Source organism: Arvicola amphibius, chromosome 18 (genome assembly GCF_903992535.2).
Source record: "Arvicola amphibius chromosome 18, mArvAmp1.2, whole genome shotgun sequence".
Lineage (NCBI taxonomy): Eukaryota > Metazoa > Chordata > Mammalia > Rodentia > Cricetidae > Arvicola > Arvicola amphibius.
In genome coordinates this window covers 7,356,632-7,382,560 of record NC_052064.1, presented here as the reverse complement: position 1 = coordinate 7,382,560, position 25,929 = coordinate 7,356,632, and the positions used below count along the sequence as shown (strand labels likewise).

The 25,929-nt window shown below is 41.0% G+C and overlaps 1 protein-coding gene across 1 annotated transcript in view; it reads right to left on the bottom strand.

Annotated features, from left to right (window-relative positions):
• Nucleotides 1–1,252: 1,252 nt before the first annotated feature.
• Nucleotides 1,253–25,929, bottom strand: part of Rint1 (RAD50 interactor 1) — a 43,844-nt gene continuing 19,167 nt past the window's right edge. The window contains 13 exon segments of the mRNA XM_038315587.1: nt 1,253–2,322; nt 5,714–5,832; nt 5,903–6,083; nt 6,729–7,006; nt 12,622–12,651; nt 12,653–12,703; nt 12,705–12,811; nt 20,746–20,883; nt 21,755–21,794; nt 21,797–21,901; nt 21,903–21,981; nt 22,074–22,186; nt 24,479–24,635. Of these exon segments, the coding sequence (XP_038171515.1) occupies nt 2,130–2,322; nt 5,714–5,832; nt 5,903–6,083; nt 6,729–7,006; nt 12,622–12,651; nt 12,653–12,703; nt 12,705–12,811; nt 20,746–20,883; nt 21,755–21,794; nt 21,797–21,901; nt 21,903–21,981; nt 22,074–22,186; nt 24,479–24,635 (1,591 nt within the window). The 3' untranslated portion in view covers nt 1,253–2,129.

Below are 25,929 nucleotides of genomic sequence, written 5' to 3'. Positions count from 1 at the left end.
TATTGTCAACAGGTGTGGCTAATAGCCAGATTTTGTATTTCAGAAATAGAGAAGTAAATATGTTTCTACCTCAAACAAAAGTCTAAGGATCCAATTAAGGTTCCAGTTCCTTTAAGGAGATAACATTGGATTCCACCCAGGGAGTGGTTGCCTACAGAATGTTTTGGTCTAGGGTGTGAGCATGACTTGTTTTGTCCTAACAACAGGTGTTTAACTATGAACGTAGCCTGCGACCTTCAACTGATCTGTTCATTTCCTTGTATCATGTTAATGCAGTTTTTCTTTGTTTTTTTTTTTTTTTTAAATCTTACTCCTACCTTTTGGGGTCAGGGTTATTTGAAGCAATTGGAAATTAAATGCAGGTGATTTCAGTATTCACTGGAACTCCTTCCCAGTACTATTCTGTTTTTCTGTCTTGTTATTTTTGCATTTTTATATTCTTTAGTATTATTCCTAAATTCCAATGCCCCTACCTTGGCAAATGGTAGTGGTATTTTTGTTGAGGCTGGTCCCCAACAGACACCCTGTCAAAAAATAAATATAAAGAAAACCTCATCAATTCTCAGACATGAAGTGAGGAGTCCGTCTGCTAGAATTACTATAGCTCTCAGCTCTGGACAGCAGTTGGAAAATCTGTATAATATAGAATAGGGCAGTAGAAAGGCTGAGACAGTACAAGTGTTTCCTGTGCAAGCATAGCAACCAGAGCCTGACCTTGGGACTCTCACAAAGGTGGAAAGGGAGAACTAATGACATCAAGTTATGTCCACACACATAATGACTCTCCCCTCCCCACACACAGTATACATATACACACAATCATAATTATAGATTAATATGACTTTAAATAGATAATAGCAGGCATGGTCATGCATTCTTAGAATCCCAGTACTTGAAGTGGGGGTGGCAGAAGGATCATGAGTTCAACCCTAGCCTGAGCTACAAAACAAGTCCAAATCCCCCCCCACTTTCTCTCTCTCTCTGAGAAAATAGAAGACATCTTAAAGTATTTTCTTAAAATTACTTTCAGTGAAGTAAATATCAATAATGTAGACTAGCTGCAGGCCTGAAATTAATTTTTTGAGATTTTATTTATTTTTAAGTGTATGAGCATTTGCCTAAATGTGCACCACATGCATGCAATACCCTCAGAGGCAAAAGAGGGCACTGTATCCCATGGGACTGGAGTCACAGCCTGTTGTAAGCGACTGTTATGTGCTAGGCACTGAACCCAGGTCCTCTGGAAGAGCAGCTGAGTCCACAGTACAACAGTTTTAGGCTGAGATATTACAGCACTGAGAGTACTAAATAAAAGTCATCTTACTTAGTAATTAGGGAAGAAAACCAGAATAAAATTTTATAGGTGCAGAAATCTTCTGGTTAATTAAGCTCAATTTGTGTAAAAACTTTACTCTCTGAGGATATATAATCAAGGGATCATTGCTTAGACTGAAGATGTTGGTGGAGGACTTGTCTTGAATGAGCAAGGCTCAGAGTATGATCTCTAGTCCTACACAGAAAACATAGACCAAGACCAAGCAAATGTTAAAAGGAAAAACAAAAGCTAAAATTGTTGTCTCCAGTCAGGGAGATGGCTCAGCTGGCAAAGGGCTTGTTGAACAACTATAATGACCTCAGTTTAAATTCTTACACATAAAAGCCGGGCACAATCAAACATGTCTGTAACCCCAGCACTGGGAAAAGCTCACTGGCCAGTCATAGTATCCCAACCTGGATACAGGAACCTCAATTATCAACATACAATCGTAACTTAGTATTTCTACAATGTCCTGGTGCGTTCGGTTTTCTACAATAGTTTCCCTTGATTAGCAAAGTGGAGGTCAGTTATGGCTGGCCTTTGCTCTTACACTGTCTTCAGATGTCTGCATTCCTATCTGTAATTCTAATTTGTAATTACTCTGCTTCTCATAGCTGAGTTTTCTGTTCTTTGTTTTCTTAGGAGCAGGAGGACGGAGGAAACATATCATTGCTTTGGTGACATCATACCTCAAGAAAATAAATGATTCTACCAAGTTTTCATTTGTCCAGTTTCATTATTTCAGAACTTTTAGCAGACAACCTCAATCCAACTGTTTTCTTTGTTCGATAGCCCTTTTCTTAAAGACACATTATTTTCCAGTGTTAGGCCAATTTGTCCTCAAATTGAGCAAAATCTCAACATCTTGCTGAGCCAGTTTGTAAATTCCAACTTCATTTAAGGCTGCTGTGGCAGGAACGTGCTCGGAAGCTGACTGCAGGACATCTTTCAGGAGTAATGCAGAACCAATGTTCAAATTCAGAACAATGCAGGCTTCTTTTACACTGTTTAAGAAGACAAAAAAAGAAGGGAAGGACAGATTCTCTATTGCACCATTCTTAGGATGACAATCACCATTGGAGAATCTACACAGCCATTTCGACTACCTATGGACTTACTACTTAGTTCTTTAAATATGCTGGGACTACACAAAGTGTACAGGGTTAACAGATCATTAGTTTGTCTTAGTAAACTGATGTTAACAGATTATTAAATATAGCAGTGATTTTTAGGTAGAATCAGGACATAGGGGAAAAAAGAAAAGGAATAAAAATGAACATGCCAAAAAGCAAAACAAATCAAAAACACAAAACAGCTTGGAGATGTTGGCATACTTTTAATCCCAGCACTCAGGAAACCAAAGTAGAAGTATCTCTAGTTCCACTAGGACAGTCTGGTCTACACTGTGAGCTCCAGGCTAGCCAAGGCTACAAATAGTATTCATTTAAACACTGCTTGGCCCATTAGCTTCAGCCTCTTACTGGCTAACTCTCACATTTCAGAGAACCAAAACCACAGAAGAAATAGGAAGGCTGGTAAGATGGCTCTTGGATAAAGTGCCTGCTGGCAAGCTTTGTGACCTGAGTTCAATGCTTGGGTTTTGCATGGTAGGAGAGAACTATTTCCCACAAGTTTTCATCTGACCTCCACACAAGAATACGAAATTTAAACATTTAAATAATAATAAAAAACAGCTGAGCAGTGGTAGTGCATGCCTTTAATCCCGGCACTCAGGAGGCAGTGGCAGGAGAATCTCTGTGACTTTGAGGTCAGCCTGGTCTACAAAGTTAGTTTTAGGTCATCCAATGATGGAGGACTCTCATTGGTTAATAAAGAAACTGCCTTGACTTTTTGATAGGGCAGGATTTAGGTGGGTGGAGTAGACAGAACAGAATGCTGGGAAGAAGGGAATTGAGTCAGATGCAATGAAGCTCCAACCCAATATGGATATAGGCTAGTATCTTCCTGGTAAGCCTCCCCTCGTGGTGCTACACACATTACTAAATATGGGTTAATCAAAATGTGAGAGTTAGCCAGTAAGAGGCTGAAGCTAATGGGCCAAGCAGTGTTTAAATGAATACTATTTGTGTTGTTATTTTGGGGCATAAGCTAGCCAGGTGGCCAGGAGCTGGGCAGGACGAAAAGCAGGCCTGCCCACATCTCCTCACTACAATCCAAGGCTATACAAAGAAACCTTGTCTTGACAAACACAGTATGTACTCATAAGTGGGCATTAGAGGTAAAGCAAAGAATAACCAGCCTATAGTCCGTGACCCCAGAGAACCTAGGTAACAAGGAGAACCATGAGAGACATACATGGATCCCCTTAGGAATGGGAAATAGGTAAAATCTCCTAGAAAATTGGGAGCATGGGGGAGGGGACAGGAAAGGAAGAGGACAGGAGAAGGGGAGGGAGGAGGAGAACTTGAGGGAATGGGATGGCCAAGATGTGGGAAGGACAGAGAGGGAAAGCAAGGAAAGAGATATCTTGATTGAAGGAGCCATTACAAGGCTAGTGTGAATCCTGACACCAGGAAAATTCCCAGGATTCCATAAGGATGACCCCAGCTAAGACCCTAAGCAATAGTGGAGAGGGTGCCTGAACTGGCCTTCCCCTGTAATCAGATTGATTGTCATCATAGAACCTCATCCAGCAACTGATGGGAAGCAGAGATGCAGAAATCCACAGCTAAGTACTGGGCTGAGCTCCTGGAGTACAGTCATAGAGAGGGAGGAGTTCAAAGGGATCAAGACATTGATGGGGGATACCAACAGAACACCTGACCTGAGCTAGTGGGGAGCTCACTGGCTCTGTACTGATGTGGGGCTGCATAAGACCAAAAACTAAGCACTTCTGAATGTGGCTAACAGTAACGTGGCTTGAGAAGTCTATGAGGCCACTGGTTTGAAAGGGGTTTTCTGGAGCCCTTTTTGGAGGGATACCTTGCTCAGCATAGATATAGGACAAAGGCCTTGGTCCTGCCTCAAAGTGATGTGCCAGACTTTGTTGACTCCCATGAGAAGCCTTACCCTCTCTATGGAGTGAAGGGGGGCGGAGGGGAGAGAATGTAGAAAGGAGGGGAAGGAGTGGGAACTGGAATAGCTATGTAAAATGAGAAAAGATTGTTCAAAAAATTAAAATAGAAAAGAAACTGTTTTGAAAAAACATAATAATAAAAATAATAATAGTAATAAACAAACAGGCACTGGAGATATACTGTACTAGTGTAAAAGTGCTGCCTAGCACGAATGGACGTGGAGGGGGTGCACATACCTGCATTCACAAACACTCAGAAGAGGGAAGTCAGGAGGATCAGAAGCTCAGGGGCATCCTCTGCTACTACAGACTAATTCATGGGCCAGCCTGGAATACCTGAAACCCCACTTCAAAAAAAGAAAAGGAATCCAGAAGCAACCATTAGCTTCCTGAAATAAAAACAAGGCATACGCTTGTTTTTAAAGCGTATTTAAACAATTTTAAAGGAATTTTAAAGGAATGTTTCCAAATTGCGCAAACCCTATATATAATGGAATTTTTTTAAATATTTGTTTCTTATTATGTATACAATATTCTGTCTGTGTGTCTGCCGCGGCAAGAAGCCAGAACGAGGACACCAGACCCCATTACAGATGGTTGTGAGCCACCATGTAGTTGCTGGGAATTGAACTCAGGACCTTTGGAAGAGCAGGAAATGCTCTTAACCTCTGAGCCATCTCTCCAGCCCCCATAATGTAAATTTTAAATCAACAAAATTTTTACTAGATTCTTAGTAATTGTTCTCATGTGTTAACTTTACTTAGAACTTAATATTAAATTTATAAGAAAACTCATTTTCCTCTGGTCTAGGCTACTGTTAGGCACTAAACCTAGCTGTGATTTCTTATTTTCTGCAGGTGGTAGATTTATATCTGAATTCATTTTCTATTTACTCTCCCAGGAATAGGCAAATAGCAGTGAACTAGATGCTAGGTAGCAAGTGCAACATGTAATTTCTGAGGATGTGGTTCCCCTATTGTGTTTTGAAAATAAAATAGATACCCAATGAATGTTTTAAGGTTTTAATTCATTTTGTATATATTTTTTAAATTTTATGTGCCTGTTTCGCCTGTACGTGTCTATGCACCTTGTATGTGCCTGGTGCCTGTGGAGGCCAGAAGAGGGTGTCAGAACTGGAGCTATGGACAGCTGTAAGCCACTATGTAAGTGCTGAGAACCAAACCCCAGTCTTCTACAAGAGCATCAAGTGCTCTTAACTTACGAGGTATCTCTCCAGCTCCAGATTTTTATTGATGTTACTGCAACAAATATCAATGAAACTCTGAAATTGTTAAAAAAGAAGCCAACTCCTTTAACAAGTGGATACACCAATATTTACGGTTACACATTAGGCTTACTGTTTAAAGTAGTTTTCTGGTCTCTTGCAATAGTGAGAAAACAAAGGGAAAAGATTCCGTGTCATATCGAACTGCAACTGGGCTGCTCCTCCTTCGTTGAAATGATTAGCAAGGATAATCTGAAACAAAGGGCAATACTTAGAAGGGCGGTCTTCATCAGCACAGGCAGCCCCAGCACCCCAGGCTGACCTCCTGATAGATGTATGTGTCCAGCTTCTCTACGAGGATCTGCCAGAAAATCCGGAATAAGGAGAAACAAAGCTGCTGCTCCAGCTGAAGCAGATGATCCCGCAAGGTCAGCAAGAGTGGGCAGGCTGAGCTGGACAGGGACATCACTGCCTGTTCAGACTGAGACGGCAGGGACAACCATCTAGAAAAATGAATAACCTTCACCAGAAGGACCCTTATCACTCTGTATCCGTAAGGTTTCAACAAATCATTTTAAATTCAAGAGGTACTGTTCGGGGGGAATTCTAGAGTTTAAAAGAAAAAAGTAATGTCTAATATTAAAGGCCCTCCCAGAAATAAATGTATCTACTTATATTTTAACTTTTAATTATTTAATATTTCTTTGAAAATACCCTAAATTCAATTGTTGTAAGCTAAAAATTAAAGCTTATCTTTAGAATTAAAAAGACGCCAGTTAATCTTATGTTCTGATTTTAGCAAACAAACTAATACCACTTCCAAATTGAAGAGAGCTCTCTGTGGGCAGGTACCACACTAGGGCTTAAAGGCAGGAGACACACACACGGGGCATGGACTACAGGGCACTTTAGTCTGAACACGAGCTAGTTAACTCCAGATCATGTCCCTTCTGTGTGAAATCCACATTATCACTTGTTTATTTCTGAGTAAATTTCAAAAGAATAGATTTTAGAAAGATTTACATCAAAACCAAAGTCTGGACCTACCATATACAAAGCCCTGAGTTCACTCTCCAAATATGGGAGAAGGGGTTCTACAAAAGCTATGACTGACTAGCTTGTTTAAGAGTGACTGACACAGGACATACCTTTCCTTCTTGTACAACTTGGCGGCATCTTTCACTTCTCTAAAAACGTGGTCCACTTGGCGAGTCAACATATCAAGCTTTAAGCGCTCCAAGAGATTAATCATGTCATCGAAGACAGAGCTCTCCATGGAGGCCAGCTGGCCCAGCTGCAGCTTGCTGAGGGCGTTATTCTCTGCAAAGACCTCCAGCACGGCCTGCTGAAGCTGCAGAAAGAACTGAAGCACACATCTATTAGGATACGTTATTACCATGGTGCTGGGGCATCCTGAGATAGAATTCTACATCATACAATTTCCTTATGTTGAGGTGCGCAGTCAGCTCCATCGGTAAAGTCACTTGCTGCCAAGCCTGAATGTCCTGAGTTCAGATGGAAGCACTTCTCACAGAAAATGTGCACACTATTGTTCCCAGCAACATTATGCATAATAGATACAAAATGAAAACAATCCCAACATCCAGCAGCTAGAGAATGGATAAAATGTAGTACATCTTTGCCTGTCTGGAAGGGTGGAACTGCGGGATTTATAATTCCATCTTGCTGTCTGAAGAGCTGCCTGGCTCTTCCCTCAGCAGCTTTCATCACCACCCCCCGCAAACACAGAGGGTTAAAGGCTCTCTGCATGCACACTGGGAAAGAGTTTTCTGTGTAGCTTTGTTGTTGGGTTTGGTTTTGTTTTGGTTTTGGTGTATGTGAGAGTTTTGTTTGTTTTCTTTGTTGCAACTGTTTTAAGACTGGATTTTGCTATGTAGTTCAGGCTGGTCTCAAAATAGTAGTCCAGTGTATCTTCAAACTCATCACCACCCTGCCTCAGTCTCCTAAGCATTCGGTTAAAAGTGTTAGTGTGGCACTTTTAGCTGGCTCAAAACTCTCTGCAGATGAAGCTGCCCTTGAAGGTGTGGTCCCCATTGCTAAAATGAAAGGGCTGTGCCTCCCCCGACAGTTTCTTTTTTCTCACTACACTGGCTTTTATTTGTAAATTTTGTATTTCCTAGTAGTGATCATGCTCCAAATACTCAAGTTTTTTTTCTTTTTTTTTTTTTAGAAACAAACTGAAAGTTGTCATAAACCTGGAATTATAACAGTCAGAGAACTAAAATGTCATTTTTTTTCAGTAGCTAGCCCAAGAGCCTCCTATGGCCACATGTCCCAAAGTCTGAAACCAGAGATGAACTGTGGAGCAGGCATGCCTAATGTAATGAGCACATTTACACAAATCCCTCACTTACCCCTCCCCAACTCCCACACTTAGGACAGTTGGAACTGGATTTCTGTCACCTACAACTGAAAGGAAATTTCTGAAGGCTTGGATATTTCAGGCTTGACATAACCCAACAACAGATGGTTATCAACAGACAATCAGAAACAAATGGAAGGCGAACTGTCATTTCCTTTTTCTGGTTATGGAAACTATACAACACAAGAACTTGATGACATTTACTTAAAGCATTTAAAATCTGAAGCACTGTGAAAATAATTGAAGGACTTTTGATGGGAAGATAAAATAAGTACCATAAAATCCAGAATCCATTCATACTTAAGAGTAAACTCTTAAATTTTTTTCTTTCTCTTAAAAGAAAAACACTCTTGCTCTGAGAAACAATATTTTAATTTTCTTTAGGTAAAGATGGTAGCTAAATCATCTTCATTAACAGATAGTGGCACCAAATAGTTGTGATGTTCTACAAAGAATTTCATTGATACTAAAAATCTGTTCCTGAATGAGTATCTCACTGGATATAGAATGACAATTTGTTTCATGCTATGAAAAGTCTTAGCAGCAAGTGGATCAGTGTGGGAGCTGGATATGAAGTGTTGACTGGAAGTGGAACATGATACAAAAGTGCAAAATGAACAAATAATGCTGACTGACTTTATAAAAATAAATACATTAATCACTGCACTCTGTATTATAATTCATTTCCTTGCTCCAGCAAATGACATCATGCACATACATTTCAGTTAACTCTGTGTGTGTATGTGTGTGTGTGATGGTGCTTGAAACTGAACCTACTGTCTTATACATGCTGGGCAAGTACTCTACTACCACTAAACTACACTCCCGTCCTTCAGTTAACTTGTTTTTGTTTCTGGTGGAGCTGGAGACTGAACCTAGAGCTTTGTGTGTTGTAGAAAAGAACTCTACCAACTGAGCTACGTTCTCAACACTATGTAGAAACTTCTACTTTATTTTACTTTGTGCAAGAGACTGAATCTAGAGCTTCATTTTTACTAAGCAAGGACTATGGCACTGGACTAAATCCCAACCTCAACTTTATAATTTTAATTCCCCTCTACATACTGTATTTTTAAAGCGGTATTTTTAAAATATACATGCACTATATTTTTAATTTAGGGGGGTTTGTCCTACTTTGCTTTTATGATAATATATAACAGTTTATATTTATAATTACCTATCTGTTCATCATAGTTTTATAGTTTAATGTATATTTTGCCATCATATGCTTATCTAAGGTCCTTATGAAAGGTTTTCTGTCATGAAATGCACTGTATGGCAGCATACATTGTAAGCCAAATACATAGCTTGTACCTTCATAAATGTTCTTAAAACACCGAATCCTAGCTGGATAGCACTCTTCCCTAAGAAGTTAGCCCAGAAGGCCCTCTGAAATCACTTTAGTACTGTATCTAAAATATCTAAAGAAATTAACCAATATCAAGACTATATATAAAGGCTTTCTTTTTTGAGGCAGGATTTCATGTACCTTAGGCTGACCTTGAACTTCCTGTGTAGCTGAGGACAACCTAGAACTTCTGATCTTTCTGCCTCCACCTCCCATGTGTTGGGATCGCAGACTTCTCCACATGCCCAGTTTATGCTGTGTGGGATCAAACCCAGGACTTACACATGGGGGTGATGATTCCACCAACTGAGCCACAGCCCCAGTCTCTAAAGGCATATTTGAATGGAAGTACATACCAGAAAATCTGGTTACCTTCACTTAGCTAATAGTTAATATATTTTGTTTAGATTAATAACAAGATTAAAACTTAAATCTATGAACATATACCATAGTGATTTGAATAAGTATGACCGCTATAAGCTCATATATTTGAATGTTTAGACCAGGGAGCAGAACAGTTTAAAAGGATTAGAATAATTAGGAGGCATAGCTTTCTCGGAGTAGGTGAGGCCTTGTTGGAGAAGGTGGGCTCTGAGATTTCAAAAGCCCATGCTAGGCCCAAGGTCTGTCTGCTCTCTCTCTCTCTCTCTCTCTCTCTCTCTCTCTCTCTCTCTCTCTCTCTCTCTCTCTCTCTCTCTCTCTCTCTCTCTCTCTACCTCTCTCCTTTCCTCCCCTCCCCTCTCCTCTATTCTCTGCCTGTGAATCAAGATGTAGCTCTCAGTTACTGCTCTAGTACCGGCCTGCATGCTGCCATGATCCCTGCCATGATAATGGACTAAACTTCTGAAACTGTAAGCAAACCCCCAATTAAATGCTTTCTCTTATAAGATTTGCACTGGTCATGGGGTCTCTTCACAGCGATAGAACAGCAACTAAGACACATACAATCTTCAAGGAGAGGGCAAGAATAGGTAGGACCCTAGAAGGACTGAAGTGCTTACTAGGCCCAAGTTTAGGTGTTTAGATTGCTGTTGATTTTGGGTTTCGTGACAGTGAAGGAAAGCCTGGAACTCATGGCAATCCCCCGCCACCTCAGCCCCTTGAGTGCTGCGGTTACAGCTGTAGACCCTCCTAGTCACGCTTACTCTAAAATACACTTTTGCAGTGTATTTGCAGTATACTTCTTTTCAATGTGTTATGAGTGGTAGTATGTGGTTGTTTTTGTTTTGTCATCAAGTAGTTCTTGTGGGCTGGAGAAGGGCAAGTGGATCAAGTAGATAAGACCCCTGCTACTCAAACACAAAGACCTCGGGTAGCCAAGTAAACACCGACGTGATGGTGTGCACCTGTAACTGTCACACTAGTAGGCAAAGCTAGGTATCCCAGGGCTTGCCAAAAGGACAATCTCCAGGTTCACCAAAAGACTGCCTCAAAAAATAAGATGGCAATTAAGAGAGGAAAAAAAAGACAATTAACCTCTGGTCTCACACACCAACACAACTACACACTTTTTTTTTTACAGATACATACTAAAATATTTATAATTAAATATGATATCTGAGGTAAACTTAAAATAATCAAGTTGGTTGGGGCAGGGATGATGGAGGAGTGTCTATGTGTTAATTCATTGGTTAATAAAGAAACTGCCTCGACCCTTTACTAGGACAGAAATTAGGTAGGGCGGAGTAAAACAGAACAGAATTCTGGGTAGAAGGCAGTGAGGCAGACGCTTCAGGCAGTCGCCATGAATCCAGCCACCAGGTCGGCATGCTGAATCTTTCCTGGTAAGACACCACTCGTGGATGTTGACATAGATTATCAGATATGAGGTTAAAGCAGAGATGTGAGAGTTAGCCAGTAAGAGGCTAGAGCTAATGGGCCAGGCAGTTGTTTAAGAAGAATACAAGTTTGTTGTTGTTATTACCGGTGTAAAGCTAGCTGTGCGGAATCCGGGTAGGATGAAAAAGCAGGCCTGCCCGCAGCTCCACACTAACACAGGGAAGAAGTGATAACAACACAAAGGCAGCGTGAGAAGCACAGCAAGACACAGCAAGGGTGTGAGATTAAGAGCACTCACTTGCTCCTTCAGAGGATCCAGGTGCAGTGGCCAACACCAACATGATGACTTACAATCCTCTGTACTCCAGTATGGGGGGAATCTTCTAGCCTCTGTGGGCACTGCACATAGGTGGTTACACATTTTACAAACAGGCAAAACACTCAGACACATACCCATAAAAAAAAAAAAAAAAAAAAAACTTTAAAAAAAAAACAGTAAGAGTGGCAGATACATAAATGATACCAGACGGGCCAGTGGACATAGCCTGTAATGCATTTTCTTAATTACTTACTGACAGAGGCAGTTCCAGCCTTTGTGTGGTCCTGGGTGCTATAAAAGAGCAGACTGAGCAAGCGATGGAGAGCAATCTAATAAGGCAACACTCCTCCATGACTTCTGCACCAGCTCCTGTCTCCATGTTCCTTGCCTGACTCCCTGGATGGTGGACTGACAAGCTGGCTTTGGCCACAGTCTCTTATCATAGTAATAGGAACCATAACTAAGAAATCTTGTTTTGAAGATATTCAAAAGATTCAAGCCCTGGACTTTTTTTTTCTCTTTGCAGTGTTGGGAAATAAAACAGAACTTGCCACCATGTTCTGCCACTGAACTATACCACCAATTTAAATGTATTGATTTTGGGATCATTATAAAATAATGACTTTTCTGTGCTAGCATTTAGCATATTATTTTCAGAGTAAAAAGTTGGAAGAAAAAAATGGTTCATGCTATATAGTTATTTATGGAAGTCTGTGTGTCTGTCTTCATTTTCTTTCTTTCCTTCGTTTTGTTTATTTCTGAAAGAAGTAACTCAGGCTGGCCTAGAACTCACTATATTATCAAAAATGACCTTGAGGCTCCTGATCCATATTCCCAAGTGCTGGGATTACAGGCTAACCTACCATGTCTGCCTGTTTTCTTCTTTTTGTCTTTTCTTTCTTTCAGTTTATGGTCCTAGGGATCAAACTCAAGATCTTGCTCAAGTTTGGTGGGCTCATATGCTCCAACTGAGCTATACCTCTAGCCCTCTTATGAGTAGTTACTAAATAATTAGTATTATTTAACTGTTTTAGATTTGATTGAGAAAAATCTTTACTCACATCTCCTAAATTTGGCATCATTATGCTTTTGTTGAACGTAATTTTTTTGCTTGTAACAGAGTCAAGATTTCAAAGGTTAAAGAGGATCAATGGTACAAATATATTATTTATATAAATATAAAAGCATATTAACTCACAAACATTGTCAGACCCAATCTGCCAGCACTGTTGAGATGTAGTTCCACAGCATTAAGAATTGCACAGTACCGAAAGTCAAGTGAAGCTCTGGTCTCATTCTTTCATGACCTGCGTTAATCGTATCCTAAAATCATCGACTAGATCTTTCTGTATTCCAGGAACTGTAGCTTTCGGGAAGCTGTTGGGAAGGTTTTTATACCTATCTGTGGAGAAAATTAACAAAAGCACATGGATTGGGTGTTTGGCACTGTCATGACAGTTTGCCTTAATAATTCAACTCTATTGCTTTTATGAAAAATCTCAAATGACCATTCCTAAATGCTTAAAGATTACAAGGGTATACATGTGTCAGGGTTGTCATCCAACAGTATACTTAACAAATACTTAAAAATCGTAAGATCTGTGTGTTTTACTATCATATAAATCATGTCTTATTTACAAAAAACAAATTATGGAGTTTTTTGTGTTTGGTTGGTTGTGGGTTTTGTTTTTTTTTTTGTTTGTTTTTGTTTTTTGTTTTTTTTTTTTTGAGACAGAAGTTTCTCTGTAGCTTTGAAGCCTGTTTCTGAAACCAGTTCTTGTAGACCAAGGTGGCCTCGAACTCACAGAGATCAGCCTGCCTCTGCCTTCACAAATGCTGGGATTAAAGGTGTGTGCTACCACCCATCAGCACATATTATGTTTAAAATAACTGTTCCTTAAGTTAGTAGCTCCGGTGAGCAGGACTTGAGACAGGGCTCATGTAGCCAAGCTGGTCTTAAATTCCCTATGTGGCTAGGATGACTTTGAATCCCTGATCCTTTGGCCTCTACCTCTAAAATCCTGTTATTTCAGATTAAAGGTATGCACACCATCAGATCTGGTATCCTTTTTTTCCAATGTAATATTTTTATTGATTTTTGGGAATTCACACAATGCACCCAAGGTCCATTCCCACCACCTTTGTAACCACCACCCCCCATAAAAAGAGAAAAAATAAAACCACAACAAGTCCAATTTGTGTTGCCCATATACTCACTGGAGCATGGTCAAACTCCCAGTGGTCAGCCCCTTAAAGAAAATCCAGTTCTTCCTACCAGAAGTCCTACTCCTGTCAGAAGTCATCAATTGTGGAAAAAAATACTTCAGCATCCTTATCAGAATTTTTAAGAGTTGTCTTTGATGGCTGGTTATCTAGGCTGTTATTTTGTTGGAGATAGGGTAGGGTGTAGGTAGGCACTTTCATCAATAGCCTTCTACGGCTCTCAACTGTGATGTAGGAGTGTTTCTTACTATCTGTTGTTTCATTGGTTAATTAATAAAGAAAATGCTGGCCTGACAGGTCAGAAAATAGGTGGGCTGAGAAGACAGAACAGAATGCTGGGAGAAGAAGCCGAGCCATGCCTCTCCTCTCTGGGCAGACACCATGGAGCCAGTCACCAGGTCAGACATGCTGAATCTTTCCTGGTAAGACAACCACCTCGTGGGTGCTACACCAGATTACTAAATATGGGTTAAAGTAAGATGTGAAAGTTAGCCAGTAAGAGGCTAGAGCTAATTATGGGCCAAGCAGTATTTAAATGATACAATTTGTGTGTTGTTATTTTCGGGGCATAAGCTAGCTAGGCAGCCAGGATCCGGGACGGGCCGTTCCTTCTACAACAACTGTGTGTCTGCCAGCATTGATTCCACTCCAAAAGCCTCTTCCTTGTCCTTTACAGTCAATGGGAGCAGGGACCATGGACATCAACATGCCTCAGCCCCCCCCCATATCAACAGGCACAGGTCACTTACACTGGCCCACAGACATTAACATGGGCGTCCATCAGCTCTGCAGGCAGGACCATCAGACCCCAACTGGACCCTCAGTGGCAGCACAGACCATGGATCTCAACATGACCGCAGGTGGCACCACAGGCCACACATAAACATAAAACACAGGTCTCCAGTGGCAACCAGGACCACAGACCAGAGACCTCATGGCCTCTGCATTAGCACAGACTATGGATATACATCTGGACTACCGTGGTAGCAGGATCTCAGTCATCAACATGGCCTCCACCAGCAGCTCAATCCATTGATATATATACATGAACCTTAGGCTTCAATACAGCATGGGTCCACAACATGGACCACAGATACCAACAAAGCCTCTGGGAGTAGGATGGACCATGAAGATCTTAAATGGTATTCCAACCCAGAAAATGAATCATTCTTTACCTCCGACACCCTGTTGTTGCTCAGAGCTAGAGGGATCTTGTAGCTGGGCAGCATGTTTGGGGGCTGAGTCTGCGCAAGCTCCAGGCTGCTGCACATCACCCCACCAGTCCTACCTGGCAACATGTTCAACTGCGTCTTTCTGTCACATCTGTCATCACCATGACGCCTCTAGTTCCATAGTTCCATCTCTCTCCAACACACACACACATACACACACACACACACACACACACACACACACTCACTGCTCCATTTCTCCATCTTTTCCACCTCTCCATCTCATATCCATTGATAATAGTGGCTCTGGAAACTGCAGTGTGTCACACAGTGTGTGTGTGTGTGTGTGTGTGTGTGTGTGTGTGTGTGTGTATCCCAAATAGTGCAAATATTCATTCCATTGAGTCACTAATCTGCTTCAAGGTTTCTGGTTCCTGACATACCATAAATACTGGACCACTGCCAGAAACTCATCTTGGTTATGCTGCTGTCGCCCAGAGTCAGGGTGATCTTGCATCCAACCCAAGGCTCACCAAGCTTGACCTTTGTGCCTATAGCCTGCAAGCAGTACCACTGCCCCGTGCTCTCCCAGCAGCCACAGCAGCTCCATGCTAGGAGCATGGGCCAAGAACAGGCCCTATTCATCTGATTCTGTAAGACAGGCTCCTCCATGAGCTCTAGTAGCTCATAGATGGAAGAGATGTTCAGGTGGACCCACTCAAAGTGCTGGATCTGGGCCCAGATGGCAGCCAAGTTGGGCAGCCCGGGCCTCTTCCCTTATCTTTAAGTGTTTTACATTTTTCCTATAGTCAAAATAGGTAATTATTGATTGGGTTGGAATGAAACTTCTTCAGATTATCATAAAGCTCAAGATATGGATGCTACAAGATCTCCTGAGTAAATTGGGAGCATGGGACCTTGGAAGAGGGTTTAAGGGGGGAGGAGAGAGGCAGGAAGGGGAGCAGAGAAAAATGTAGAACTCAATAAAAATCAATTTTAAAAAAGGAAAAAAAGAAATGGATTGCTGTCTTAGGGTTTTTACTGCTGTAAAAAAACACCATGACCATGCTAATTCCTATAAATTAAAACATGTAATTGGGGCTCCCTTACAGTTTATCACCATGGTGGGGGGTATGGTGGCATGCAGGCAGACGTGGTGCTGGAGTAGCTGAGAGTGCTACATCTTGCAGGCAATAGGAAGTTGACTGAGACACTGGGAGGTATCCCAAGCATAGGAAACCCTCACAAACCCACCCCCCCAGTAACACACTTGCTCCAGAAAGACCATACCACAACCAACCTCCAACGAAGTCCCACCTCCTAAAAGTGCCACTTCCTTTGGGGGGTCATTTCTTTCAAACTGCCACATTCCACTCTTAGGCCCCCAAAGGCTTGGTAGCTGTTTGTAATTGCAAACATGCATTCAATCCAACCTCCTAAGTCCCCATAGCCTATAACAGTCTCAAATTTGTTTCAAAGTCCAAATCAATGGCAATCTTCTTTATAACTTGTAATCCCCTAAAAATTAAAATCAAAAAACAGATAAACATACTTCCAACACATAATGGCACAGGGATGTACATTACCATTCCAAAACACAGGGAAGGGAGTCAATTCAAGGAAAACACTGGACCAAAGCAAAGACCAAAAAAACCAGCTGGGCAAACTCCAAACTCTGCATCTCCATGTCTGATATCAAAACGCTCTTCAGATCTGCAACTCTGTTCAGCTTATATTCAGTGGGCTGCCTTCTACTCCTTGTTAGCAGCTCTACTCAGCAGGTGAAGGAGCAGAACAAAACTCCCATTTTTGAGGAAGAACTCCATTTTAGACAGGACCTAACTAGGGGTGGGGGTTAATGCAGCCCAGCAAAAGTTATACGCATTCCCAAGAAGCTGTGCCAGCCCTGGTCAGAGGGACCCCACCAAAGTGTCCAAACAACACTTGTTTACTGCTTGCTTCAAATGTCCTTGTGGGTATCTCATTGACTGCTGTTTTGAAATTTCTTGTCTGCTGACAGTCATTGTTTTGAAATTCCCCTATACCCTAACCCAATGAATTCAAAAGTTACATAGTTTTACCTAATCCGAGTTAGCCTTGTATTCAATAACCCCAGTGCATTTGCTGTCAGGCACCATCTCTGTGGTGGTTTCGTTTTGGGGGCTGCCGTGTGCAAAGACACAGCACAGGCAATCCAACAACTCTGCCACCTCTAACATCTTGGGTTCCTCCAAGGAAATCCAGGCTTTAACTTCACAGCTTCACGCAATGACCTCTCTATTAGGCCCTGCATTCAGGAACACCCCTGACACATGTCAGGGGCTTTCTTTAGGCTCAGAGCTAAATTCCATAACCCATTTCTCTATCCTTAACTCTAAAGCCACAACCATGTGGCTAAAGCTGCCAAGTTCTGCCTGCTTACTGGGGCTAGAACATGGCCCCCTTGTTCAGTTATAATCTTCAACGCTTCTGTCCTTCACTGTAGAAGCTTAGCTGTCCTGAAACTTGCTCTGTAGACCAGGCTGGCCTTAAAACTCAAGAGATCCACCAGCCTCTGCCTTCCCAGTGCTGTGGATTAAAGGTGTGCACCACCACACATGGCTATAAGCTTTTCTTTAGTTCCTTTTCACAAACTGGAAATTAGCCTGGTGGGATTTTGCCCTGAGGTCATCACTCCCTATATTCCATTTCTAATCAATTTATCTCCTTGAACACAGGATTCCGCTTCATTCTACTTCGTGGAACCCCTTGTCTCCTCAAATTGTTCTCCATCTTGTATTTTTTCCTTGCATCAGCTTGCTTCTTTTCATTATAAATCTTTATAAGCACAACACTAGCAAATACATGACAGAAGTCAACACTAGGCTGTTTTGAGATTCCTCTGCCAACAGAATTAAACCAAAACTCTTTACTTTTTAGCTTCAGGCCTACTCTTTTGACAGGGCAAAAGGTAGCCACTTTCTTCACCAAAATATACTGTAAGAACAATCTCTAGGCACCATTATAAATAAAATCCTTCTCCTCTAAAACCTCTTGAAGTGAGCACCAAACAGTTTCAAACAAACTCTTAGTATCTCTGTCTTCCATACTCCTGCTAGTATGGCTCATTAAGCAGTGCATAAAGGATCCCACTGCTTCATAACCCAAAAGTATGAAGTCCAAATTCTTCCAAACCATGGTCAACCTATCACAGCAATATGCCAGTTCCTGTTTCCAACTTCTGCCTTAAAATTAGGATTTTTATTGCTGTGTAGAGACACCATGACCACAGCAATTATTATAAATAAAAAACATTTAATTGGGGTAGTTTTGCTTAGCATTTCAGAGATTTAGTCCATTATCATCATGACAGGGAGCATGTCAATGGGTAGGCAGGTATAATGCTGGAGTAGCTGAAAGTCCTTTATCTTCTAAGCTATAGGAAGTCAACTGAGAAACTGGAAGGCATCCTGAGCATAGGAAACCTCAAGGCCCACCTCCACTAGTGACACAATTCCTCCAACAAGGTCATAACCACTCCAACAAAGCCACACCTCCTAACAGTGCCACTTCCTTTCGGGGCCATTTCCTTTCAAAACCACCACAACTGCCATAAGAGGAAACAAAATGATCTAGGATAACAGCAATGAGGAACCACTGGCACCTAGAAACCAACAGTCTGCCATAGGGAGTTTGGATGCTGCACACCAAGAGAGCCTAAGGACACTGGCCAGAAGAACACTGCATGGGAAGAATCCCTATACTACTTCAATTCTAAAACTTCTTTATCATTCCACTCTCTTCTTCAGTTCTTGATAAACCAGTGCCAAGAAAGTTTAGGTTTGCATTGGAATGGCAGTTTGTACCTAGTCTCAGCTACCTGGAAAGCCAAAGCAGAAAGATCATCTGAGAAGAGGAGCCTCAAGTCAGCCCCAGGCAATACAGCAGGATTCAACCTCTTAACAATATAATAAATAGGGACAGAAAAGAACAATGGCTGTTCTTGGAGAGGATCCTGGTTCTGTTCCGAGCTTACAACCATATACAACTCCCATTCTAGAGAATCCAGCGCTCTCTTCTGAGCTACAGGGGCACAAACACACATGTGGTACACACACATATGTGCAGGCAAAAATCCCAAACACATAGAGCTAAAGAATTTAAGGGCTGGGGAGATGGCTCAGTGGTTAAAAGAGCACTGCCTGCTCTTCCAGAGGTCCTGAGTTCAATTCCCAGCAACCACATGGTGGCTCACAACCATCTGTAATGGGGTCTGGTGCCCTCTTCTGGCCTGCAGGCATACAGAATACTGAGAATACTGTATACATAATAAATACATAAATCTGTATAAATACATACTGTATTCATAATAAATACATAAATGTATACATAATAAATCTTAAAAAACCAATTAGCCTTTAAAAAAAAGAATTTAAGTAAAATAAATGGAGTCAGAGAGATGCTCGCCAGTTAAGAGTACTTTGCTTACAGAGGATACAAGATGGTTCTCAGCTCACAACCGACAGTAACTACAATTTCAGAGGATTCCAACATTTCCCTTCTGGCCTCCACAGGCACTAACACACACAAGGTACACATATGTTCATGCAGGTATATACTCATACACATCAAGTCTTTAAAATAATAGTAATAAATGAAATCTGAAGACTTGTAAAAAGAATGACAATGATTTTTTTCTAATTTTTGTTGTTGTTTTGTTTGTTTGTTTTTTGTTTTTCGAGACAGGATTTCTCTGTGTTGCCCCATAACTGTCCTATAACTCACTCTGTAGACCAGGCTGGCTTAGAACTCATAAATATCTGCCTGCCTCTGCTTCGTGAGTCCTGGGATTAAAGGCATGAACCACCACTGCCCAGCCTTATTCAAGACTTTCCCCCTTCATATGTATACCAATTTTTACATCCTAAGTTATTGATGCTGTTGTTGTTATCATTATTTTGAGATAGAATCTCAAATGGCCTGATTATTGCTACTATTAATATTATTATTAACATTTGCTGTTATTTTATTATTTTGAGACAGAATCTCAGTATACATCTGGGGTAGCCTGGAATTCATAAACCAGAATGGTCTCAAAGTCACAAATCCTCAAGACTGTTCTTCCATAATGCTGGGATAAAAAGTGAATGCTACCACACCTGGCTCAGTCCTAAATTATTATAAAGCCAAACATGAGACTACTGTCCTAGATTTTTACTAGAATAGAAAAAACATGAAGTTACTATACCGGGATCCCTTATTTACCAAACCACAACAACGACGGAAAAAAAAAAAATTCCACATGAAACATACTACTTGGTTTATTTGGTTTTGGTTTTTGGTTTTTGGAGACAAGGTTTCTCTGTGTAGTCCTGGCTATCCTGGAACTTATTCTATAGATCAGGCTGGCCTCGAACTCAGAGATCCCCCCGCCTTTGCCTCCCAAGTGCTAGGATTAAAGGCATGTGCCACTACCTCCTGGTAAAACGTACTACTTTAAAGATTTAGCACTTTTATGTTTATGAATGTGTGCCCACATGTATACATATGCACCACACACACCTGGTGCCTGAGGAGGTCAAAGAGGGCATTGGGTCCCCTAGAGCTGGAGTTACAGCAGGTTACAAACTGGGAGCTTACCAAGAGTAGCAAGATTCTTATCTACCTCTCAAGCCCCAAACTTACTACAATTACTTTTGTTGTTTTGATAATATATTATTATATATGTATATATAATATATATGTATATATATATATATTATATACACATATACACACACACACACATACATTTCCCAGGCTGACCTCAAACTTGCTTTGTAGCTGGGACTGGCCTTTGAGCTTTGGTCTTCCTGCCCTGTCTTTACCTTCCCACGATGGGGATTACAAGTGTTTGTCCCCATTCACAGCTTAAAAACTTAATTTTAAACTAATATTATACATTAAAAGACCACGTAATTACCAGTTATAACCAAAAGTAAAGTCATAAAAACTTCTGCACAGTCTGGAACCTTCATTTCATCCACATCAGTGATGTCTTTGTATTGAGATACCCAAGCAGCCTCTGATGAAAGCATTGAGTCCATTTTTTGAAGAGCAACTAACAGGAAGAAAGAAAGATCATGTCAAGGAGTTACAGTCATCCTATAAATTATTCAACTTATACTTTTTAGCAATTATTTTTCATACAAAAATAAATTTGCAATCTCCTAACTAATTGCACTATATTTAAGATGTTCTACTTTTAGAGTTAAATAAAATACCTATTCTCCCTCCTCTCAAATCCTCAAAATAGTTACGCTGTCTAGATGTGGTACCATCATCCAAAAACACTCAAACAAAGGTAGAAATAGTACAGAAACATTATATGCCAAAAATCTATAAAACAGCAATATCCTCTACTGACTCAATATTCTAACAGGCAGACTGCAATTCCAAGGGACAAAAAAAGGGGGCTGGAGAGATGGCTCAGTGGTTAAGAGCATTGCCTGCTCTTCCAAAGGTCCTGAGTTCAATTCCCAGCAGAGACATTGGTGGCGCACAACCATCTGTAATGAGGTTAGTGCCCTCTTCTGGCCTTCAGGCATACACACAGACAGAACATTGTATAATATAGATAGATAGATAGATAGATAGATAGATAGATAGATAGATAGATAGATAGATAGATAAATAATAAATAAATATTTTAAGAAACTCCAAAATTTACAACAACACCAAAACAGACAGATTGCCAGTGGTGGTGGTACATGCCTTTAATCCTAACACTTAGGAGGCAAAGGCATATAGATCTCAATGAGTTTTGAGGCCAACTTGGTCTACATAAGAGAGTTGTAGGCCAGCCAAAGTTGTATGTATAGTGAGACCCTGTCTAAAAATAAAACAAAAAAGGAAGACAAACAAATAAACAAACAACAACAACAACCCAACTAAGACAGCCCTCCCAACTCAATGGCCACATGAGCGCTTACATTTTCTCTCCACAGTCAACCATCTCTGAAAAACAGGTCTCCTTCTGACAGAATATGCATACAGCTGGCAAAGGTGCTAGGATAGCCATGAACACTGTGCAGCTCCCTCTCGAACAACAACACCTCATCCACCAAATGGCAGAAGAGAGTTGTAATCGTAGAGCGGCAAGGCTATATCGGAAGCCAGCTTCTCAAGAACAAGCATCACAAGCCCGGGAAAACTCAAGCTGAAAGAAACAGGCAGGTATGGAGGGATCATGTCCGTCAGGTACATGAACAACTCTAATGAAGCTGAAATGCATGTGCCTTAGCCTCTTACCCTGCATTTACTACAGAGCATGTCTTTATTCCCAATATTGGCTGAATCTTCTCATCCAGAAAAGTGAGCATGGTTTCCGATCCATATAAGTACTGAGTCAAGTACAATTCAGGCTAAGGGGAAAAGAAATGGTTTTTTCTATTTGTTTATTTCTTCTTTAGCTATAAAAATTTAATTAAGTGCATTTAATTTTAAACCGACACAAAAATTAGTTTAAAAAAATCCTATACATAAGACAATAATTCTTACCCTGCACTTCAAACTACAAAAAGACTTCATAATCAAATGTTCCCAATATACTCTCAACAAATTCCAATAAATGTGGCTTAAGTCAGTAAACTCACAAATTTAAAATACCATATTGGAGTCTACATGTACCTTGGTAGTGTAACATTCACTTAGATGTAAAAAGTCTTGGTTTCAACCCCCCGATGCACAAAAAAGAGGAGGAGGGGTATGTAATGACAACAATAATTGAAGAAAAGACGAGAAACTAGCATCCGCCCAGAGCACACAAGCCCCCTGGTTCTACAAGAAAACAAACAACAGAGCCAGCAGAGCAGCTCTGTGAGCAAAAGGGCCAGCGAGCAAACCTAGGAGCCAACTCGCGCAGGCTGCTCCTCTGACCTACACAGGAGAAAGAACTAAAGTGTTGGTTTAGTTTTACAGCCCTCCAAACCTAGCATGATGAAGGTACTACACACAACTAATATCTTTGAAACTCTTTGTTGAAATGGCATTTCAAAAAAAAGTTCTTGGGGATAGGATCTCATACAGTCTATGCTAGACTCAAACGCTGAGGACGAGGAAACTTCTGATCTTCTGCCTCTGCCGCTTTAGTTTGAGGATTTATGTGGTTTATTGTGGTGCTGGGGAGCAAACCTAGTCTTCATGTGAGCTAGGCAAGCATGCTAATAATACTTAGAATTAGCTACATCCCCAGATAATTTTTAAACATGATTTTCTTCAGCTTTTCTCTTTTCAAAACATAAAGGGGGGAAGTCAGCTGGTCTATTATTAAAAATATATCCAAGCCTTAAAAATGTACCAAGACTTTAAAATTCTATACTATTTTCTCTCACTCGTGTAGAATATGCACATTTGCATATGTTGTGTATGGGGGTACACAGAGCCACAGTGTACAGTGGCACTCAGAAGGACAACCTTAGTAGTCAGTTCTCTCTTGCCACCGTGTGGTCCTGGGGATACACTCCTGCTGCCGCCTTGGAGGGTATGTAGGCTTGGCTACCCACTAGGCCACCTAACCAGCCCCACGTAAAGCACTTTAAATTGTCTTTAGAAAGGATTCTGCAAACATTTCAAGATTTTCTAGACAAGAACTCAAAAACATACAACCAAGCTGGGGGTATAACTCAGGGGACAGAACACTTGCCTTGCATGAGCAAGGCCCTGAGTTCAGTCCCCAGCACTGAGAAGAAAATGCTGATAATCCCTATGGTGTTCTAAAGGTTGGGCATACAAATAAGGGCAGCATCTAATCTCAAAAATTGTCTCATTTTAGGTCTAGTGACAGTGCACTAACTTCATTAGGATCACACTTTTAAACTGAGCCAACACAACTCAAAATTTTCTTACACCAGATTATATTATTGCCTTTCTACATGCTCAGTTTATGTTTTGCCTCATTTACTACTGAGTACTAAATTATTCTGCTATTCCAACAACACTCCATCCAAAAAGGAAACCCATAAAGTACAAACAGGAATCTACTGCCACTAAGTTCATTCATATGAGATGTAAATACCTGGAACCCTGCTCCATGCGCTGCAGCAAACATCAAGAATAAACAAGAAGACAGTGCCCTCATCCTTGTAGATTATAATTACAGAAAAGCAGCAACAGGATACGCTGATGTGGTCCATCAGTTCAAATGTTGCTAACAATTTCCTTTAAGTTATTCCATCACTTACTGCCATGATGTCTCTTCTGCAGCTCTGAGTCACTTTGGCACTGGCATGTCTATTCATCAGCAATGCACTATCTTGTGGAACTCAGTTCTTTTCCTCTATGTCTCTACAGGAGCGGTCTGTACAGTAAAGTGTGGCTAGATCTGGTTGTAAAGTCTGCATGCCCAAATGTAAATGTGAGAAACTGGTCAATGTCCCAAAGAGAGAACCAATTCTGACAACGTGTGAAGGCTACAGAGGGCAGTCATGAGGCAGGAATTTAGCCTTTTAGGGAAAACAAAAACATGTATAGAGACCAGTTTTTAACTTAAACACCCTGGCACAGGTAACATTTAATGAAAACACGGCAAAGGGATATCATGACACATACATGTAATCCCAGTACTCGGGAGGCAGATGCAGAGGGAGCTCACATTTGGGGCCAGTTTGGGGTTCTTCTCAGACAGTCTCAAAAAAAAAAAAAAAAGTGAAGCACACCTTGCTGATCACATTCGTCTGTCGGCTTCCTCTGAAGTGGTACTTGAATCTCTTCTGAAGGGGAGTCAGCATGATCTGGATGGGCAGGATCACAGAAGGGCATGCAGGAAGAGAATATTTTTCTGGGAGTTGTTTTGGCTCAGTTAATAATTCATCTCTGACACAGTCAAGTCAAGGAAAAAAATCAAAATCACATTTATACACCTAAGTGTACACACATACATACACACAAAAAAAATTTTCCATCAAATGTATTAATACTTAGCAAAAGGTTTAATACAAGTAATGAAAAATCTAACTTTATATTGAATTTAAATTCACTGAAAAGGTTTATGGGACTGGAGACATGACTCCATGGTTAAGAACACTTGTTGCAGCCAGGTGGTGGTGGCACACGCTTTAATCCCAGCACTCGGGAAGAAGTGGCAGGAGGATCTCTGTGAGTCCAAGGACAGTCTGGTCTACAGAGCTAGTTCCAGGACAGGCTCCAAAGCTCAGAAAACCAAAGAGAGAGAAAGAAGGAGGAGGAGAAGGGGGGGGGGGGAGAACACTTGTTGCTCTTGCAGAGAATCCAGGCTTGATTCCCAGCTCCCACATCATTACTCACAATCATCCTTAACTATAGCATCAGGGGATCTAATGTACTCTTCTGACTTCAACAGGCACAAGGCATGCACATGATACACAGATACTGGCAAAACATTTATATGCACAAAATAAAAAATAAATGAAAATATAAAAGGTTTTTAGAATAAATCAATGGTAAGAAAATCAACTTACACAATCATTTGATTAATACTTTCTAAGGTTTTTTTTCCCTATTGCCTATTTGTTCTAAAGGACCTGTAATGCCAACGTTGACCAGTTACTGTGGTGGTCTGAATTAGAATGGCCAACACAGGCTCGAATATTTAAATGTTCGGTCATTAGAAAGGGACACAATTTGACAGGGATTAGGTGTGGCCTTATTGAAATAGCTGTGGCCTTGGAGGAAGGGCGTCACTAGGGGTGGGCTTCTGGGTTTCAAACGCTCAGGATAGGCCCAGTGTCTCTCTCTTCCTGCTGTCTCAGCTCCTTCTCCAGCACCATGTTTCCCGCCGTGACAACAATGGACTACACCTCTGAAACTAAGTCAGACCCAACTAAAGGTTTTCCTTCATAAGACTTCCAGTGGCCATGGTGCCTCTTCATGGCAAAAGAACACTGGCTAAGACAGTTGTTGATCTCAGAATTCTTTTTTTACAGCCCTCCAACTCCCAGAAAATTCATTTTTTAAAGAGAATATATATTCTCCAACAAGCACATCAAGTCTACCCCAGGACCGTCAATTTCCCCGGTACTGGAGATAAGTCCACTGCCCCATTCGTACTCCACCACTCTATCACTTGCCCAGAGTGTTTTCATCTACTACAGGAAGAAGTTTTATTAAGTTTTCCACTCCAACAAAGATA